General features: G+C 38.6%; 1 protein-coding gene across 2 annotated transcripts in view; it reads left to right on the top strand.

The window, feature by feature from the left end:
• Nucleotides 1-15,174, top strand: part of EXOC2 (exocyst complex component 2) — a 2,261,550-nt gene that overhangs the window by 2,128,191 nt on the left and 118,185 nt on the right. For both annotated transcript variants that reach the window (XM_044065154.1, XM_044065156.1), the window contains exon 25: nucleotides 4,498-4,620. In XM_044065154.1, coding sequence (XP_043921089.1) covers nucleotides 4,498-4,620 — 123 coding nt within the window. The remainder of the gene's footprint in view (nucleotides 1-4,497; nucleotides 4,621-15,174) is intronic.

Genomic DNA, 15,174 nt, shown 5'->3' with positions numbered 1-15,174 from the left:
CCTCCAAAGCTAGTTACAAAAACAAAATCGCCACTGTTTCTAAAGACAACCACAAAGCATTATATAGCTATGTCAAGATTCTCAATGGCAACACTCAGATCTGCTCTGAGTTACAGCACAATGGCACTAAATATACAGAACCAAATGATATTGCCAAAATCCTGGCAGGTAGGTTCTTTGCTAACTTTACCCCCCTCTCACCCCCTAAAGGGCCCATCTCTATACCAGAAGAATGCAAAGTTCCTGTAATCACGACTGCACAGGTAAAAACCACACTCTCCAAAGCCAAGAACACAGCATCCATGGGACGTGACAGCATCCCAGGCTGCGTTCTACATGAACTGCAGAATGAACTGGCACCCCACCTTAGTACCATGTTCAATCATAGCCTCACCTCAGGCTTTGTGCCCACTGAATGGCGCACAGCGATGGTTATCCCCACTGCACAAAGGGGGAGTCACCACAGACCCCGGGAACTACTTCTCCATTAGCCTAACTAGCCTGGTCTGCAAGGCCATGGAATGTATCATCATGGATCTTATACACAAAGACATTGGTAATCTCCAAACTCGGGACCCCATCCAGTTTGGGTTTGTAAAAGGCAGTTTGTGTCTCCTAAACCTGATAGACTTCTTTGAAGAAGTCACCAAAGCTGTAGACAAGGGTAAGGTGGTTCACACAGCCTATCTAGATCTCGCCAAGGCTTTTGACACCATCCCCCACTCTGGAATTATAGATAAACTCACTAAACTAGGTATAAATCCCTATGTCACAAGATGGGTTGTCAGCTGGCTCACTGACTGAACCCACACTGTGAAAGTAGCAGATTCCAAATCTGACTTCAGACCAGTGACAAGTGGAGTACCACAGGGTTCAGTCCTGGGTCCTCTCCTGTTTGGTATCAACTTTTCTGAAGTACAGACTAACACAGAAGGTCTTTGGCTAACGGAGTTCACAGATGACTGCAAACTAGAAGCCATAATCAAAACTCCTATTGATGTGGACATCCTACAAAAGGGCCTTACGGAGACAGATGTCTGGTGTCAAAGCCATGGCCTCAAGCTCAATGCCCAAAAGTGCATTGTCATCCCCTTTGGTAAAAACTCTGTACCCATGAGCTACCACATAGGTGGTAGTCTACTTAACATTGAAAGTGTGGTAAGAAACCTTGGGACACAGGTGGACAGAAGTCTCTCCTTTGATAATCACATCGCCACAGTAATCAGGAAATCCTTCTACATGGCACACATCATCACAAAAGGTTTCTCATCCAGGAAAAAAAGAGGTCATTGTTCCCCTCTACTCATCACTCATTAGACCCAATGCCCCTTTTGGTATGTACCTCACAAGACATCTGCAACTGGAAATGCCACAGAAATACCTCACAAAGAGGATTACCGGACTCAAACTCCAGCTTTAATCCGTCACATATCGCCTACTCAGAGGCGATCTCTGCCTAACATACAAAGCTATGTCAAATCCAGAGCTGTTGGACATGCTCCACTTAAAGAACTCCCAATCCCTCCGAGCTACACGCTCTAGGGATCTAAACCTTGTCACCACAATAAACAGAACATGCTGGAGGGATAGATTCCTGTCCCATTGACTTCCCATACTTTGGAATAAACTACCTATCTATATCAAGCAAAGCTTCTCATTAGCACCCTTTAAGAAAAATCTTGATGATTGGATGGGATATTGGAAATTCACCCTGGGGAACACCTCCATGGCTCTGCTCAACAGGGGCACAGGAAAATAAATTTCTTGGGTGGCGAAAGCCAAGGTACCTTTTTGGCTAAGCTTATATAGGCCCTAGGGCCAATAACCTAGTACCTACCTATGAACCTATATATAAGCTGCCAGTTACAATAACTGTTTGCAAATGAGTAGTTTGCATTGCAACATAACTACAGTGTAGTAATGGAAAGTTAAATGTTAAGAGCATCCAGGTTAAAAAATCCACACCTCTGTTTTTCCTAGAGAATTGGATCAGTTGTGCAGTGATATTTTACACATTTCTAAGTGTGAAGAAGTTAATGAAGTGACAACAGTCTGTGGTTGAAGCTAGAACCAGCAAAAGTACACCATATTTTTACTGTAACCATGCTTTTTCAGTATGTTATTTTTAAGTAATTGTTTCCACTGACAAACACTAGTAATAATAATACAATTTGTAATAGCTTTTTAAAAAAAAAAAGCAACATATTACAGGCATCTGTCAGTATTAATTGAAATGTAGGTGAGCACACTTTAGATTAATTTGATTTTTTAATGTTATGTATCAGTTACATGATAGGGACTTTATAGTTTTTAATTCTCACAGAATGCTTTATTGTTTTAAAATGTATAGCATGTATATTTGAATAAAACATTTACATATCCAACTTTAGAGTTGTTGTCTGTCTTTCGGCTTTTTCCCGGTAAGGGGTCGCCACAGCAGAACTCCGGTCCGCTAATGATTGGCAGTAGATTTTTACGAAACGTCGAGGTGCCAGCTCGACGCCCAACCTTCAATGAAGGCACACCCATCTACGCACGCATGTCTTTCGAATGCTACCCAACTGCAGGGAGGACATGCAGACTCCACACATAAGACACTTCTAAGCCACGCCGAGAATCGAACGGAGAACCTCTTGCTGTGAGGTAACAGCGCTACCACCGTGGCATACATATCCAACTTTAGAGTGATGTAAATAATTTAATTTGGTCAGTGGTGTAGCGTACAATATATTTTATATAGGTAAGACTAATTGAACATTCAAACATATATACTTGAACAACTCATAGAATTCAGAAGGAAGTCTACTGTTAGTTTGCTTTCAAGAAATATTATAGAGGTGCGTGATAGACACAGGTTTAAGTTTAATACCGCTCCCTGAGGAGGTTGTATTAACAGAAGCAGCCAAATAAAAATGGATTATTCAGCATGGGACAGATTATTCTACTTTGAAAGGAGCTGTTTCTCTGAAATTTATGTTAGAATCAAGATAAGTAGGTGCATTCATTTCACTGGTTTTAAATTTCTGTTCTGATGAAATATGCTCTTCACAGAATTTCCATTCTATTTTGCACCATTTTACTTTAGGGAAATTTTGTTACTATTGATTTAATGCATAAAGTATAGTACATAAATTAATAGATACATATATATGCTTTATACACACACACACACACACACACGTATAGATTTAGATGTGTGTGTGTGTGTGTGTGTGTGTGTGTGTCTATATATATATATATATATATATATATATATATATATATATATATATATATATATATATATTTATATATATATATATATATATATATATATATATATATATATGGGTCTATATTACATCTGCAAAAACCCCGGTCAGTGAACGGCCCTTTGCTAAACCCTAACCAGCGAAGTCCAACTCCCTTGAATGGACATTTTAGCGAATTTTTTCATAGGGGAAAAAAACACTTGGCCATCATCGGAAATGTACCCTTTTCCCCACTGTAGTGTGATCTCGGAGTTGTTATATTTAGTTACGGGAGGTGTGGGGGCAAAGCCCCCCACTTTGGAGGGTTTTGAATTTTGTGTGGTATTAGGTTGGCCAAGAGTTTTTTTCTCCTAGGAAAAAATTTACTAGAATCGCCATTCGAGGGAGTTAGATTTGACTGGTTAGTGTTAGTCGTTCACTGACAGGGGTTTTCACGGACATAATATAGACCCATATCAAATTTGATTTTTTTGTACTCAAACATTGAGTTGACTGTACTGTCACTCTCTTTTATTTATTTATTTATTTTTTTACTGATTAGTAGTGCTAATTATATTTCAGTTTTTTTCTTAAAATGACATTGCTCTGTGTTCTTTTTTTATACTTGGAAAATGTATTGTACAAGAAAAGTTGTTTTACAAACTAAAAATGAATTCAGCCATCATGGATCCTTAACTGTGTTTTTGATTTAATGGATTTGTATTTTGAATCATCAGCCTAAGCTACAAATATGTGTCTTCTTTGAATTTTGTGAATCCAGATTTCTATCCTGAAATGTCCATTCGAGGGAGTTAGACTTTGCTGGTTAGGGTTCGGTAAAGAGCTGTTCACTGACAGGGGTCTTTGCAGATGTAATATAGACCCATATATATATATATATATATATATATATATATGTATATGTATATGTATATATATATATATATATATATATATTTACAGTATTTTACAACAGCATTTATGACCCCGTATTATTCAGAAAACACATGTATTTTTTTTCCCCGCCAGGAGTTGAGAAATAGTATCTGGAATGTATCAGCTATTACTGATAGTCTCCTAAATATGCCAGGGCAAAATGGAAATCTTTTGAGTATTGAAATGGACTTTGTTAAAGAAACGAGCATATAATTTGTGATAACAAGACTAATATTTTAGCTGATTGTCAGTTGTTTTGAACTCCTATATTTCTAAGAAATCTGTCTTATCAGAAGGTGAATGAGTAGTGAATACTGACTTGTTTCAACAGGTTTTCTCAGTTTCTAAGGAACTGGTTCGAAGAATGATGGCCAGAATTGTGGAGGCTGTAGCAGAGGAAATCAGTCGTTTGATGCAGTGTGTATCTTCCTTTAGCAGAAATGGAGCCTTACAGGTAATTGTACACTTGTCTCTCATGTAGTGAAACAATTAAAGACCATTTTTGCTCACTGCCCTTCAGTTGCAGTGTTAAGGCATCCAAATCTTGCTTGCATAAAACTCTAACCTAAAAAATAACTTGAATGAATCCTTCCATTAGGAGGTGTGCTTTATTTTGCTTGTAGGACTGCTGATGACTGTGCAAGTAGTGCTTCTAAACTGTACTGTTGTTCTACCGCATATCGTATCAGTGGAATCCAGAGGCCATGCAATAAAGACACAAAAGCTTCAAAATGTTTTAATAAGTAGCAGTTTTGCACATGTAATCACGAGTCCTTATATTTAGATTTTCTTTTAAACTCTTCTTTTATATTTGTCCCTTTGATTGTTATCTTGTTTGGTGGACTGATCTAGTCACTGTGTAGGCCAAAGGCAAATTTATACTACAGTTGCATAAAATATTTGTAAGTAAATCAATAGTGCTTTAAAATCATAGAGATGAACATTGCAAACAGTGTTAGAGTGAGAGTTTTAAGACTGCAGTTTGAAAAGATAGCCCTTATATTTTCACTAGCATTGTACAGACTACTTCACAGGGTAGCACATCGATGCAAATGGTATTTCAAGTTGACATTAACAAACAGTACTTGCATATATTTCTGTTACTGCATATGCAGATATTCTTCGTGTTTCACTGTTACAGTCATCACCTGTGGGTTATTCCTGCTGTGGTAGCCCTCAGCTGGCCCGAATCCTAGAGTCACTGTTTTTCTGCATCTACCACTGTCGCTTGTTGACTGACGTCATGTCGTCAGTGCTATAAAGCAAGTCGACCGATGCCATCACAGCAGTCTTTCTTGCCTTGGAGCCCATAGCAGAAGCAGTTCGCTAGTGTGCCGGTCGGTCACTACCAGAGTTTGAATTACAGCTGAAAATGTCTAAAGCTAAGTACACAGTTGGGGATCCTTTTTTCTTGCACTAACCGTTGTCCGAAAAAGTTAACAATTGTCTCACCTGTGGAAAGCAGATCCCACACCGAGACTTCCATTCATACTGTGTCACTTGTTTAGGCCCAGACCACGATGTCCCCGTTACTGGTTCTGTGCCCTCTTTAATGCAAGAACCATTCATCGTAGAGCTCTTATTGTAGACAGGTATTTTCATCTTCCATCTTCACATTCCGAAATGGCGTCCGTCAGCCAGCAATCCATAGACATTCCAAAAAACATAGAGATAAAGATAGAGACAGACCACACAAGGCTAAGCTTTCTGACGACTCTACTGCTAAGCAGGTCGTCAGTTCTCCAGAATTCAGTGAGGCACTTTTGCAGGCCCTGATGCCCAATGTGATACCTACGCAGGCCTCTACCAAGACCCTTTCGGAGTCTGGTATGCTGCAGAAATCTCCTTTGTCTTCTGAGCCTTTTGTTGTCTCTGTGTCGGTTGGGTCCGGAGCCTAGCAGGAAGGTGCTCCCAAGGTCTTTAAGATGGCCAGCACCTTCCCTTACACATCAGCCAGAAGGAAATAATGGCAGTACAAAAGGCTCTGACATCCTTCACACCCCATCTCAGGCCAGGGGTTCTCCTTATCAAAACAGACAACACCACAGTAATGTGGTACATCAACAAACAGGGAGGGACCAAATCGTACACTCTGTGCAGGCTAGCCCTGAACCTCTGGCTGACAGCCTCCTCATTGGGATTACACCTAATAGCCCAATACCTGCCAGGGATCAACAACACCATGGCAGACCACTTAAGCAGAAACTTACTGGACCCCCACAAATGGCAGCTACACAGAAAAATATTTTTGCGAGTCACTCAGGAGTGGGGAACCCCAGAGGTTGATCTTTGATTTGCACCTCAACCACCAGCTGAAAAGATTCTGTACCAGGGAATATCACCACCTAGCGTGGAAGGTGGATGCCTTGACCTTCCCCTGGAACACTCCCTCTTTTTGTACGCTTTCCGTCCTCTGCCTCTTATTCCCAAGGTACTGATCAAAATAAGGGAGGAGAGACCAAAGGCCATTCTCATTGCTTCAGATTGGCCCAGAAAGCATTGGTACCCCTTACTGCGCAGCCCGACATTACAGTCTCCCAGGCAGCTTCCCCTGATCTCAGACCTCCTGACTCAGGTTGGGGGGGGGGGGGGATGCAGCACCCAGACTTGCAGGCTCCCCAGCTGTCAGCATGGCCAATACTCTAAAGGCAAACAGGGGGCCCCTGTTAAGTAAACAGGTCCTAGACATTATCACAGAGGCCAGAAGGCCCAGCACCAGAAAATCTTGTGCAGGGAAATGGAAAAGATTCTGCTCCTGGAGCCAGTCCAGAGGGGGCAGTTCCTCACAACCTTCCATCCCTCTTAACCTGGACTACCTAGCGGAGTTATTCAATAGTGGCATCTCCTTCTCTTCTATTAAAATCCACACCTCAGCCATTTCAGCTCATTTCAATACAGATCGGCCCCTATTCTCACATCTTTTGATTAAACAATTACTCAGAGGGGCTTTTAATATCAGACCTCCCAGAAGGCCACCCATGCCAGCCTGGGACCTGAATTATGTTTTGGAAAAATGAACCTTACCACCCTTCGAACCTGCTGATTCAGCAGAACTGAGATACCTCTCCTGGAAGACTGCTTTCCTACTAGCTATCACCTCAGCCAGAAGGGTTTCAGAACTTCAGGCACTGTTGGGCATTGAGCCCTTCATCATTTTCCATGCAGACAGGATTTCTCTGAGGACTAACCCCTCCTTTATGCCCAAGGTGGTATCTAATGTGGCTATCAACCAGGCCATGCATCTACCCACCTTTTTTCCTAACCCTCAAAACAGGGGATAAAGAATTCTACACTCACTAGATGTGCACAGACAGCTCAGATACTACCTGGGCCATACTAAACCCTTCAGGAAAACAGACCAACTTCTTGTCAGCTTTGCACCAGGGGCAGAGGGGAAGCCCATTTCCAAGCAAACCATTTCCAAACGGATATCACACTGTATCCATTTCTGCTACAGATTACTTGGGAAACTACCTCCCCAAGTCTATTCGGACCCATTCCACTCGGGCAACCTCCACTTCCACAGCATTCCTAAGAGGAGTTCCCACCAGGGACATCTTGGAGGCTGCTAACTGGACTTCTGTCCATAAGCATTACCACCTACCTCTTTACTCTAAGGGTAGGGCATGGTTTGCCTCTGCAGTTCTGCAAGGCATGCTGACCCATGCCTAGGTCTCTTACTAATCCTACCACCCCTCTCCACAGCTTTGGGAATCCTCCCACAGATGATTACTGCAATAGTGAAACATGAAGAACATAGTGCAGTTGTGTACATTTACCACAAATGTAGATGTTTGAGTGTATTCACTGTTGCAGTCGTGCTTTTCCTCCCTCCTTCCCCTTATGTCCTCTTTCCTTAGGGAGACATAAGCTTCTTACAGTGGCTTTTAGCCACCAGGACCACTTTATCATATTTCCTTGGGCTTCTGACTGGTTAGGACAAGAAAAAGTGATGTAATGGTGTCGGCTGCCTTGCTTTATTGCACCGATGACCTAACATCAATTAACAAGCGACATCGGCTGACACAGAAAAATAGTGACTCTGGTGTTCAGGCCAGCCAAGGGCTACCACAGCAAGGATAACCCACAGGTGATGACTGCAACAATGAATACACTCGAACATCTGCATTTATGGTAAGTGTACACAACTGTACTTTTCTTGTATATATTTCTGTCATTATATATACAGTTTTTCTTTGAAATTCATGATCTTTTCTTTTACAAGAAAATGTGCATGGTAATCATTAATTCATTGGCAAAGACAGCATTGTGTTCCTTTATTACCTCTTCTGACTTAGAAAATGCTAAGAGTAGGGTGAAGTCTGTCTCTAACAACACCTTATTTAGACAGTTCTCCTAGAAAACATGTCTTGTATCTTACCTCAGTCAGTGAAGCTACTAAAATTCACATCTTGTATCTTACTTCAGCCAGTGAAGCTACTAAAATTCACATAATGCTTTCACATCAACATGGCTCACCTGCTCCAAAATTTCACAGCTTCCAGTAGCACAAGACACCGAATTATTATCGGGTCCTTATTAATTACTCGAACTTTTTAAAGTTCTAATGTCATATGGTCGACACCATATGATTGAACTTTAAAAAGTTTGAAGGTGAAAATCAATGGCTTCGTATGGCGCAGAATGAGAAAATGTCCCTTTTCTACACTAAAGTGCTATCTTGGAGTTGGTATATTTAAGTAGCGGGGTGTGGGGGGCTTGCCCCCCTGCTCAGAGTGTTGAGGTAAGTTTTTTTTTTTATTTTTTAAATTTTTTATAATATTTTTGATGTTTCAGACTTCACCCATATATTGTCGAACACATGAGGTTCGAAGTTTTGAAACTTCAAATGTATAATATAGACCCTTATTACCAGTATTAAACCCAAATGGGCACTGGTTCAACCTTGCTCCTACTTAGCTATCACAACGAAAACTTGTTAATGCAAGTTCTTCCACCCAAATCACTCTTTCCATAGTCATGCAGTAAATATCTTGTCCAGTGCTCTGAAGATATGCACCCCAAATCTAGACCACCTCTGACAGATAGCATCCTTCTGTTCTCCTTTCAACTCAGTATAGACAATACATAGTGCCTAAAAGGTTTTGATATCCACTCTTAACCTCTGTAAAAAAAAAAAAAACTTCTAGAACTTCAAGTCTGGTTCACACAGTACAACCCAAATTGCAGTCACACACCTACACACAAATAACCCTCTGCTTGAATGCTGTTGGTGAAAGGAAAATAATAGCTGTCATTTGGAATCAGACTCAAGACCTCCAATTTACCGTGCTGACATGTCTGCCACTGGACCAGCAAAATCCAGTAGTCAATTAGGTATTGTGTTTTCCGTTGGAGCTTTTTCCTTTCAGATAGGAAACCCCTAGCATTATGATTAAGGTCAGGTTACAAACAAGTGCACACACAAATACAGAAAAAGCGCTCTGCTTGGGCACTGGTATCATAGTAGTGAAAGGAAAATATTAGCTTTCATTTAGGTTTCAATCCCAAGACCTCCAACATACCATGTTGAAATTAAAAAAACTTTAAGGGTATACTCAAAACAAACTATCCAGAGGCTTTAGTTGGTCCAGCCAGCCTACTCTTGACTATTTCCATATAGGCCAGTGTTCAGTAAGTCCTTTTCTCTCTTCCATCTATTCTGATTTCTACATTGTCCTCCAAATTTTAACACTCCTAGGCTGTTCTCCTGTTTCTTATTTTTTATGTCCCTAATATGCTCTAACAATCTAATTTTAAATGCTCTTTTCGTTTGTCCAATATAGTATAAATCACATGGACATTTAAGCGCATATATCACTGCTTCTGTGCTACATGTAAAAATACTACTAGTATTAAATGGAATCTTATTAATAAAATCGAATTTGTGCACTATAAACTTACATGCTTTACATCTGTTACAACCCATAGTTGAGAAATAAGAATCAGGAGAGTTCTATTGCAACTCACTTTGAACATTTTCATAATAGTGATGGTGGGGGGCTAAAAGGTACAGTTTTGGAAAAAATTTAAACTTCAAAGTTTAACGAAAATGTTTTAAATAACAGATTGCTGACTAAAGAGTCTTTATTTATTCTTAAATTTAATACATTGTATCCATGTGGTCTCAATGAAGAGCTTAATTGGAAATACTTGATTTGAATTTTTTAATTGAATAATTGTTTGCATAGAGTATAAGAGGCAAGTCTTTTTGAATGTATTTTACTCCTTGAAGGCTTTGGGATAGAGCCGAGACATCAGAGTTTTATTGCATACAATAAATCTGTGGAATACGCTGGCTGGTTGCTTTTTTGTTTGTTCCAGTTCTTCTGTGGTTTTTGGATTTTCTTTATGGCCAGTGATCCACAGTACAATTTGCCTCGTGTGTTTCGTGATACTCTGGGAAATGGCTCCCAGATGGCTTTGGACAGTTTTTTAAATAATTCTACTGATAAAAATGGTCCCTCTCATTCAGCAAATGCGAATACAAATGCATCCAGTGTTTCTAATCCTTGCATAACTTGGGAAAAATGGGAGCAGGAGAGAAATCAGCGATGCTTCAAACCTTTTGAAACTGTAGGAAGAAGATTACCTACATCCTTGCCACAAGAAAGTAAGTCCCTATTTGATAAATTGGATAAACTTATGTGGAAGGAAACATCAACCTTTTTTAACATAATGGGACTACAAAAGTATTTAGATTTAGACATTACACCGAGAGGGCTTAGAGTATATAAAGATCCTACCCTTCCGTTTGATTTGCAAAGTGCAACTGACTTACAGTTTCATAAACGATGGGTATCTGCAGCACATAAATGTACACTTGAATGGATAAATATACTTGTGGATCGAGACAGAATTAAACAGAAAGAATTAAGAGAACAAATTAAACAAACTTGCAATATGCTTGCTTCCGGTTCATCTGCACCGGTGCTTGATAGTTTTTTGAAAGACACTAATTTCAAACTTCAAAGGTATGAAGAGGAACTGGTTGCCAGAAAGAAGCGTAAGCTGATTCGAGACTTACGCGATTACGAAAACAACAAGGCGTTCACTTCCAGCATTAATAGGAACAAGTCTCACGGTTGCGTAAGATTTCAGAAACCGGAAAATGCTTCTCGAGTTCATGACTCTTCCATCTCAGCATCAGATGGACATTATACATTGTATGAAGATGAATATGAGAATGATGAATATCCAGAGCTGCCCCCAGCACAACAGCCTGTAAGACATGCACAGACTTTTCGGGATGAACCTCCCTATGGGGAGGGAGGCAGAAAAGGTGTTAAACGTGTTTGAGATACGTATGGACAATATTCAAGAAACCATTATCAACCAAGAGACTATAAACGAGGTAAAAGAACAAACTACACCTCCAGTTAATAATTATATTATTAATCTTTCAGGATGTGTATTTACGGACTTTGAGTATGCAGTGTTAAATCGTGGGTTGAAGTTTGTCCCCACGGTAGTTCCACGTCTTTATGAAATTAAATGCGATATATTTAGATTATCTAGAAAGTTACATTTGAAATATTTTTTTAATAATACTACTTTTAATAATACTACTATTGATAATAATTTGGATAATACTACTGATTCGGATGATAGCTATGTTACTTGTAATTCAGAATCTTCCTTGAATGCTTATTATAATCTTGACACTGATAATGTTAAGGGCAAAAGTGAATTCATGCCTCCTTATTTTAATGAGGAAGTAATACATTTTACTAATGTTCTGAATTTTGCATTACAAGAACATTTTAAGGAATTTAAAAGAATGCAAGAGTCTTATGTATATAATTTAACCAAAAGGGAATGGCAAGCTCTTGTTTCTTTGAGTAAGATGGATGAGATAATCTTTAAACCCTCTGACAAAGGGAATAAACTAGTTATTATGCATTTTTCTCAGTATTTGGGCATGTGTATGGAACATCTAAATGACGGTAATACGTATGAAGTCACATGTTTGCCACAATATGTTTCTGCCCTTAAGGAATATAATGAACTATTATCTAAGGGCAATAGGTTAGGATATTTTACAGATTTGGACATTCAAAATAAATTTAGTGTAAAAGATAAGGCTACTATGGCGCACTTCTGTTGCCTTCCAAAGGTACACAAAGATTTAAATCGACCACCGGGCAGGCCTATTGTGGCAGGATGTGAGTATTTTACACATGCTCTTGGGTTTTTTTTTACATCATTACCTTTGTCCAGTAGTTTTTACACTTCCGTCTTATGTTAGAGATGTGTTTGATTTTTTGCATAAAATTAATGATATTAATTGGAATAATAATATATATTTTTTCACAATAGATGTAAAAAGTCTGTATACAAATATCAGTCATTCTTTTGGTTTAGAGGCAGTACGATTTTTTCTTGGAGTTTCTCCAGCTACAGAATATGTTATAGAATTAATTTATTTCTGTCTTATTAATAACTTTTTTTAATTCAATAATGTTTTATACAGACAGAAACAGGGTACTGCCATGGGGGCTGCATTTGCCCCCATGTATGCTAATCTTAGTATGGGACTCCTTGAAGTGAAATATATTTATAACAACCCATTCTTTAGACAATATGTTATTAAGTACTTCCGCTATATAGATGATTTGATTTTTATTGCACATGGGGGCTTGGAATTAGTGGAAGAATTTGTTCAATCTTTAAATAATAATAGGTTCCATCTTCAATTTGATGGATTTCAAATGGGTAGAAGTATATCTTTTTTAGATGTAGAATTGAATATTAAAGATGGGGTGAGCTTACAGACTAAGGTACATAGAAAATTTGAGCAAGGTACCAATTATGTATATAGGGATAGTTGCCATCCTGCACATACTTTAGAAGCTCTTCCTTATGGTGAAATGCTTAGAATACTTAGGTTATGCAACAATATGGAAGACTTGCGTAAAGAAATGAAAATAACAGTGGAAATGTTTAGAAAAAGAGGATATGAAAAAGTTTTGATGGAACATAGTTGGAAAAAATTATGCTCTTTTATTAATGGTAATAACATTAAATATTTTTCAAATACAGTTCTATGTAGGGACATTGGTAATAAATCTTTAGAGACTATATATTTTGTCTCTACTTATGGATGGTATAGTTCCAAAATTTTGGAAATAGTGAAATATTTTTGGAACTATTTATGTTCTTTGAAAAATGTAACCCAATGGCTGAAAAGCAAGCTAGCTTTCTCATATAAAAGAGGTAGAAATATACAGAATTTTATTGTTAAAGGTAAATTTAGTATTCCAGAGGTGAAGATGGATTTAAATATATCCAGTGTTGGAACTATGGGTTGTAACAGATGTAAAGCATGTAAGTTTATAGTGCACAAATTCGATTTTATTAATAAGATTCCATTTAATACTAGTAGTATTTTTACATGTAGCACAGAAGCAGTGATATATGCCCTTAAATGTCCATGTGATTTATACTATATTGGACAAACGAAAAGAGCTTTTAAAATTAGATTGTTAGAGCATGTTAGGGACATAAAAAATAAGAAACAGGAGAGTTCTATTGCAACTCACTTTGAACATTTTCATAATAGTGATGGTGGGGGGCTAAAAGGTACAGTTTTGGAAAAAATTAAAACTTCAAAGTTTAATGAAAATGTTTTAAATAACAGATTGCTGACTAAAGAGTCTTTTATTCTTAAATTTAATACATTGTATCCATGTGGTCTCAATGAAGAGCTTAATTGGAAATACTTGATTTGAATTTTTTAATTGAATAATTGTTTGCATAGAGTATAAGAGGCAAGTCTTTTTGAATGTATTTTACTCCTTGAAGGCTTTGGGATAGAGCCGAGACGTCAGAGTTTTATTGCATGCAATAAATCTGTGGAATACGCTGGCTGGTTGCTTTTTTGTTTGTTCCAGTTCTTCTGTGGTTTTAAGGGTTCCTTCTTTGTTGGATTGGAACAACTAAAGTGTCTGAGCATATTAGCAGTTAATCTAATTAATCTTCCTGGTCTCCAAAAAGTGATAACTATGAGAAGGAAACCCACTGACATTCCGAATAACATAGAAACCATAGAAATTATCAGTGACATAAAAAGCATGGAGACAATCAGTTGGAAAAAAAGTACTAGGGAATTCTGCCAGGAGTAAATAGGGCCAGTGGAGTGTCATCAGAGATTACCTTCTCCAGACAACTAATTAGGTGCTAAAGTGGGGAAATAGACACACATCTCACCTTATATGTTCCCTAAGTTTTGCTTGGGATGCACCAAATAACATTGTTTATTTCGTAATTGTACTATTGTTGGTTGCTAACCATAGTTATGTGATATAAGTTGATTTAATGATGCACTCTTGTTCAATATTTATATTTACAGTAGTGCACCGTGCTTGAGGACAGCACCTAGAAATTACTGTGGTCTTTTTCAGTGTCTTTACACCCCCCCAAAAAAAAATCCATCTATGAAACTTTGAGCTTCTGTCTCTGAGTTAACACCTTCTCTGACAAGTAATGCCTTTTTAATCTTTACTGATACTCCATCTGGGTTTTTTTCCATGTCCTTGCAAGCTTACAATTCGATGACCAGTGGGACTGAAAGAATCCTGATCCAGTCAGCTTAGTCCCAACCTTCCACCTCCTAGGGGGAGTATACCACTCAAAGGTGATGAGATAAACCTGTAGATCCTACTCCGTTTAGTTGCTTTAATGGTGGTGCTGTCCCTGTAGTAGCCATTAATGTGGCCACTGACTTCATCCCTTTATTTTCAACAGTTATGGCATGCAGTAGCTACTCTAAAGTTGTCATCTTGACCAGTGGACCAACCCATGGGTGCACTCAGTAAACAGGAAAAATACTCCCAGTACACACCACAGGCAACTCTCTCTCTTGTCATGTTGTGGAAAAGCTTTGCTTCAGTTGTTCCACCGTCTTAAGGCAGGAAAATTATACTAACTTGGGTAACCTTCTTGTAAGGCAGCAAAAGGTATGGAAAAGTGTGACAGAAATGTTCCCAATGCAGTCTACCAGTCCACA

This window comes from Protopterus annectens, chromosome 3.part0 (genome assembly GCF_019279795.1).
Source record: "Protopterus annectens isolate FY-2018-M chromosome 3.part0, PAN1.0, whole genome shotgun sequence".
Taxonomy (NCBI): domain Eukaryota; kingdom Metazoa; phylum Chordata; order Ceratodontiformes; family Protopteridae; genus Protopterus; species Protopterus annectens.
Note: the sequence above shows the minus strand (reverse complement) of the source record. Positions and strands in the feature narration are given on the sequence as shown.